This window comes from Lampris incognitus, chromosome 15 (genome assembly GCF_029633865.1).
Source record: "Lampris incognitus isolate fLamInc1 chromosome 15, fLamInc1.hap2, whole genome shotgun sequence".
NCBI classification, from domain to species: domain Eukaryota; kingdom Metazoa; phylum Chordata; class Actinopteri; order Lampriformes; family Lampridae; genus Lampris; species Lampris incognitus.
The window spans coordinates 17,150,447-17,156,944 of NC_079225.1; the positions used below are offsets into that span (position 1 = coordinate 17,150,447).

The window sequence follows — 6,498 nt, forward strand, 5'->3', positions numbered from 1 at the left end:
CATTTTTCACATCCTCTCTTCACACTCTACGCATGAAGCGGGTCTACATGCTGCAGCACGCCAAAGGCACCGCTCCCCTGCGTTCAAAACAAGAACGTAAGGCTGCAGGTTTTTTTTTTTTTTTTTGCAAGTTGGTGCGACGTAATACGCAGAGTAAATGACCAGTGCTTATCACCTGATCACACGATCTTGTCCCCCCCCCTTTCTCTCTCTCTCTCTCTTTTTTTAAATCTTCTCAACAAGATAAAACGACCACACCGTTATGCTTCCCAACCTGAAAAGTCTGAAGAACCTCTGGTGGAATCGCAGAAGACGACCAGACACGTTATTCCCAACACGAGCGCATAACTGACGGCTGAGAGAGTCCCATGTGAGCAGAACATCCTTGAAACCTCAGAGTTTTTGAGTCTCTCCTCAGCATTAGAAGGTCCAGGCGGGGCACTAGGCTCGGGATCTGCGTCGCGTGCACGAGCTGTTGGGTCCCATGGCTCTTCTCCCGGATCACCTCATCATTCCGCCAAGTACGGGCTCGTGGGGATCGGGCTCCTTCGAGCTGCAGCAGCGCAAACCTCTGCCTCTATTTCCAACTGCGTGCTCAGGGAGGCAGCCCACCTGTAAGAGCGTCGTTCGCGGGGTCTCAAAGCCCCCGTGTTCCTCTCCAGACAAACGCTCACACATGACTTCAGAGTGACTCGGTCTGACCTGCTGCAGGCCCGCTTCGCAGAGGGACAACTTATGTGCTCGTATAATGCGCCCTCTCAGTCAGTTTGTCTTAGACAACTAATGCCCGTGACAGAGTTTGAAATGGCTTTGCACAAAGGGCGCGCTGCATGGAGCCACAAGCTTGGAAAGCGTTTCTCGTAAAACCAAATGAACGCTGGGAAATAAAGAATTAGCTCGGTCGTCAAATTAATTCAGATTTCATGCATCGTGATGCTGATGATGATCACCATCATTATCATTATCATTATAATCCATCATCATCATCATCATCACGTCGCCACCCTATTAATAATTTCTCCAATCCCTGCCCATTTTTGTTATTATTGTTTGACTATTTAACTTTCTTGCTGTTGATGGGTATTGTATGTATATTGCGTAATAATGATCCATGTGACCCAAGCCGAGATAATCCCTTGTCTTTGGACACACATTTGGCCAATAAACCTGATCGTCGTTAATTATGAACAATCAAAAAAGCCACATCACGCATCATTCAGAGTTATGACTGACCGAAAGCGCGTTAAATTTTAATGAGCTACGAGCCAGCAGCTGAGTAGCCTACGCTTTAATTAGCGTGAAACGCGTTTGTTAACAGAAGTGCCTTTGCGCCATCCTGTGGACAAAACAAGTCAATGCGTGTGTTTTCTAACGCGTTTTGAAGATTTGGTCCTACTTGGCTTCCATACCAACGCATGTGATTTTACCGAAGGTCAGACGTCATGGCAGCCTGCTGCAAGAGGCTCGATAAAATGATGCTTTCAGTAAGGTTATTGCGAAACTTGCACATTCAGAATAAACGTAAGTACATTAATTAAGGTTAATCCCGTACGATAATGTGTTATTTACTGCCTTTTTGCCAGGTTGCGAAAAGGCACCCGCTGCTAATGCAAGCGGTGCGACTTAACATTAGCTCGGTTAGCTAGCTGAGCTAATAGACGACGTGGTAGCACGTCTCTTTACGGTTTTAAACGATCGGTCTGTAATGTAGATATGGAAGTGCTTTATTATGCTGACGTGTTATATTCTTTAGGGTGCGTTTCTACGTCTCTGCCTCGCCTTGCCTTTGGGAGTGAAAGTGAGCAGCCACCCAAATTCATCCCTCCTTCGAAACCTGTCATCATTGACAAGACACAAACCGTTGCATCGCTACGAAAGTATGGTATTTCTCTCTCGTAGTACAGTAGAGACACCTGTATTTGCGCTTGATATTTGTAAAATCACGTCACATATTGCGAAAGATGAGAAGAGGCCCTGTTCTTTTCTACTATCCAGTGGTCTCTATCGGGGCTCCTCACTCTTACCACTCTTACACATAGATTTGTCTCATTATAATGCAGAGAAAGGTGAGCTACATGATTTTACTTTTAAAGTAAGACAAGATTATCTTCCCCTCTTGTCTCTCTCGCAGGTTTCTGAGTCCAGAGTTCATCCCTCCCAGACAGAGAACAAACCCTGCCAAGTTCTTCTTTGAGCGAAAAGACATGATTCGCAGAAGGAAAGTGCTCGACATTCCCGAATTCTATGTGGGTAAGAAAGCATTCCACGTAATGTGCAAGCATTTTTCAGCAGCAGGGCTAATGAGGGACAGTGACAGTTTATTTAAAAAAAAGGGCTGCTTTGTTTTGAATTGTTTCTGACCAGTTGCCTGTTGACATCATGGTGTAATAGGATTTACAGAGATGTTGATTTAGGGGATAATGATAGATGTTGATGATAAGTAATCTCTCCATAGCTATCCCTGTTTGACCTTTTATCCAGTCATATAACTACTCTCAGTGCATTGTTCAACTTGTACATTTTACATTAAATGTTGTATGCTTTTTTTTGTGCTTTTCTCAAAGGGAGTATCCTGGCTGTGACCATGGCTGACCCTCACTCCAGTGGAAAATCTAACCGCTTTGTGGGCATTTGTATCCAGAGGGGTGGCAAGGGTTTGGGGGCCACTTGTGTCCTGAGGAACATCATTGATAACCAAGGTGAGGTCTTTTTATTTCTACATCCATTCTTGTCAATCCCAAGCTTTCTCAAATGTCAGCTAAAACCATATACTGGCAAGAGATGCTGCATGATGACCAAATATTAGAATTAATTGAAATAGGAGTCTGTTGTGATTATCTTGACCAACTTAACCTTTGTCAAAAATAACTACTTTTTGTAGTTCATCCATAAATCTTTGTCTTGACTGCTTTTTAGTATCATATATCTAACAGCTCCTTCCCTGCCAGATTTGTCTCTCCTTAATAACATGGTATTACATGTCATCATTATTCACTTTATGTGATCATGTTGGAGCTCCATTATCTAGTAAACATTTCATTTAGGAAATGCCTTTTACAGCAGTGGTTCTCAACTCGTTTTCGACCTGCCCCAGCACTGCAAGTTTTCTAAACTGCCAGGTATTCCAGCCATGTCATCAGTCAGCAGAGTTTGTAGAACTGGCATAACATGTGACTACATCTGTATGGACAGCAGAATAGGAAATCAGCAACACTGGGGGATCCCAAGGAGCGAAGTTAAGAGCCACTGATTTAAAGTATAGGGTGAGCTACAGAGCAGTCCCCCTGGAACTTGTTGTTGCTCAAAAACCATTCAGCAGGAAGACAGCTTATGACACCAGGGCATGTACCTATACTCTCTGGCTGAACAGTGAATTCAAGCAATGAGAGCATACCCAAAACTGGCCACAGAGCTGCTATACAGTCATTATCTTACCCACTGTCACATTAAAATCAGCTGTTAGGAGTGTGACTCATTCTCTTCCTTAAACCAAACCTGCTCTCTGAGAAGTAAAACTCTTGGCCCACTGTGATCAAGTCCTCTCTAACCTGGAGTAGGGCTGGGTACCAAACCGCAGTATTAAATGGGCACTGGTGCTAAATTATTAAAAACCGTAATATTGATAAGCTCCAACATTAACGGTTCTGCTATCGGTATTGGAGAAATTACGAAAATAAATTTCCTAGGCTACATAAATTTTATCTTGCACATTTTATCTCACCAACTCCGTTTCTAATTTGCAATAAAATTAAGACATTTGTCTATGATGCATTTTCACTATTCCCAATCCAGAAGAGAGATCTCTTGCTCAGAGCCTGTCTTATGTGCGAGCCGAGGGGCAGGGCTAGCTCTCTCTGCCTCTCTCAAACACCCACACCACAGACCCACAGAGCCTGCTCTTAGTGACAATGGCGGGGAGAACTAAATGGATAAAAGTCTGGTTATACCTCACTAGAGTCGATGCTGACAATGCTCATTGCCACAAATGCAACAAGTCTTTTGCATGTAAGGGTGGAAGCACAAGCAAAATTTCAAAATATCTAGTGAAAGTGCATCAAATACAGGTGGAGAAATGCAGTTTTCGACTGTCTAGCTCGTAGTAGTTCATCTTGTTGCCCCGTCCACCTCAGGTATGTTGTGTATTCCTGCAGCCTAGAGCCCACACGGAGTTAACTAAGTTATACAAACATGGGTTGATAATTAAACGTAATGCTCTGTCCAGACATGAGAAAATAAACCAACGTTACTTCTGTTCTTAATTTGTTTTGTCTTTTTCTCTTAAAAAAAATTACAAATAAAACTGAGTACCATTAAAGCACCAGATCGATAAACAGTATCAGTAAGAGTAGAAGTACCGTTAAAATCTTAACGATATCCATCCTTGACCTGGAGTCTAACACTAACACTGCCATTAATGCCCTTGTGTGTGCGTGTGTGTGTGTGTTGCCCAGGTGTGGAGATATGTTATGAGTTGTACAGCCCTCGTATCCAGCGAATTGAGGTGCTCAAGCTGGAAAAGAGGCTGGATGACAATCTTATGTACCTAAGAGATGCCCTGCCTGAGTACAGCACCGTGGACCCAGACATGAAGCAGTTTCCCATCTCTCCTACAGGAGAGGTGTTTGTCAACAAGGTAAGAGATGCTGTATTTGGATTTGAGTTTAATCATCCATTAAATCAAACTAACCTGGATCATGGTTAAAGTCCTTATCCACACTTAATTTGTGAGTTCACAACGACAACAACAATTTGGTGGACTGATTTATCTCAACACCTTAAATTACCTCATTTGCATTTTTTTTTTAAATTTATTTCTGATTTTTCCCTTTTTTCTCCCAATTTAGTGGCCAATCGATCCCTATTTTAATTCAAACACCCACCCTCGCACTGTATGCGTTCGCCAACTGCATCTCTCCGGCCGGCAGTCTCGAAGGAGACCGCCTCGCCACTTTCGTGACAAGGCGACTCCAGGCCGAACCACTGTTTTTCCGACACACACAGAGACGCATTCACGTGACGAACACAAGCCGACTCCGCCCCCCTCCCGAAGACAGCGTTGCCAATGATCGCTGCTTCGTCGCGTCCGGCCATAGTCGGATCTGACGAGACCGGGGCGCGAACCCCAGTCCCCAGTGGGCAACTGCATCGACACAGAGCCGATGCTTAGACCGCTACCTCATTTGCATTTTGAGCATGGATGAGAATAAAAACCACAGATCCATTAGAGCTGATGTGACGCACTCCACAGGACTGCAAATAACATTCATTGATAAAGCAATATGCGAAGTTGAAAAAGTAGACTGAATGAAAAGGTCAAAATTATTGTAAAAAGAATGACAGACCATCTCTCTTCCTTCGCCAGATCAAGGTGAGGATGCGTCTGAAGCCATGGTCCAAACGTTGGGAGCGTCCCAAGTTCAACATCCAGGGCATCCGCTTTGACCAGTACCTGACTCCCGAGAAGTTGGAGCATGCCCAGAAGTGGGCGCAGCCTTGGCGGGAGTACGACATGCTGAAGGAGTACGACACCTCCAAGCTGGAGGAGCAGATCTTTAAGGAGGTACAGCAAGAGCTTGGGAAGTGAAAGCAAACCACTCATTCTTGCCATCCATACAGACTTTCTGGCAATGGGAACCGGTTGGGTGGATATGTACATCCTACTTAAACTGGATTTATCAGCCAGTTTATGGAAGCTGGAATGGCGCAGAAGTGGAAAATCATTAACGTCGCTGCAGATTTTGATATGACTTGCGTCCTCACAGCCATACAAGCTAATGAAGATGTCAAAGCTTAAAAGTCCCCCCCCCCAAGTTATTGAGAAGTCTGTATGCTAAGTAAATTGGTGTGGTATTGTGTGGATAAATACCAGCCTTGTGTCGTGTTTCAGCCTGCTATATATGAGCTCTCTACACGTCAGACATAGGCAACCATATGCCGCAAAGAATATGCAGATTTTCCCTCCAGCCAGCCACTATACCAGATGATTACAGATTATTTCAGTGATGGTGATTGCTGGGAAGAAAAAAACCTGCATACTCCTGTAGCACCCCAGGGCACATGGTTGTCAATGTCTACTCTATGTCATTACTTGTACTTTACCTGTATGCATGGTCATTAGCTGTTTTCTAAAGTAAAAAGCTATTGAACTCAAATTGCCTAATTTTTTTATGAAAACCATCTCATAGAATTTATGTCCTCTCAAAAAAACAAGGAAAAATTGCCGAAGCGTGTGGACACGCAGATTTCATGGGGCAATACCATATCTTAACACAGGGCGGTGGTGGTGTTCTCTAGAACTTGCCTCTGGCTCTCGATGCTTCCTGTGATGGCTCCTTGTTAATCTAACAAATGTTGCCATGCTTGGGTAGAATGAAGAAGCGGTACCCTGTACTTTGGAAAAATCTGGAATTCAGGACCCGTGCTCCAAGGACACCCGGTAGTGTTTTACTGTTGTGGATGGAAAATTGTGGTATTGAGGTGGTATGTTAGAGCGTCAGT

At 44.0% G+C, this 6,498-nt stretch overlaps 2 protein-coding genes across 3 annotated transcripts in view; one reads left to right on the top strand and one right to left on the bottom strand.

Annotated features, from left to right (window-relative positions):
- LOC130124953 (protein eva-1 homolog A) overlaps positions 1–405 on the bottom strand; it is a 100,392-nt gene extending 99,987 nt beyond the window's left edge. For both annotated transcript variants that reach the window (XM_056294329.1, XM_056294328.1), the window contains exon 1: positions 275–405. In XM_056294329.1, coding sequence (XP_056150304.1) covers positions 275–383 — 109 coding nt within the window. In that variant the 5' untranslated portion in view covers positions 384–405. The remainder of the gene's footprint in view (positions 1–274) is intronic.
- An 888-nt stretch (positions 406–1,293) lies between these two features.
- Positions 1,294–6,159, top strand: mrpl19 (mitochondrial ribosomal protein L19). The gene is made up of 6 exons (XM_056294332.1): positions 1,294–1,521; positions 1,754–1,877; positions 2,132–2,250; positions 2,565–2,699; positions 4,452–4,633; positions 5,363–6,159. The coding sequence occupies exons 1-6, from the start codon at positions 1,443–1,445 to the stop codon at positions 5,582–5,584; spliced, it is 861 nt and encodes a 286-aa protein (XP_056150307.1). The 5' UTR covers positions 1,294–1,442; the 3' UTR covers positions 5,585–6,159.
- Positions 6,160–6,498: the final 339 nt, after the last annotated feature.

Coding starts and splice junctions, on each gene's coding strand:
- mrpl19 (XM_056294332.1), top strand. CDS start 1,443: ATGGCAGCCTGCTGCAAGAGGCTCGATAAAATGATGCTTTCAGTAAGG. Junction 2,251..2,564: donor CATTCCCGAATTCTATGTGG/GTAAGAAAGCAT, acceptor CTTTTCTCAAAG/GGAGTATCCTGGCTGTGACC. Junction 4,634..5,362: donor GAGAGGTGTTTGTCAACAAG/GTAAGAGATGCT, acceptor TTCCTTCGCCAG/ATCAAGGTGAGGATGCGTCT.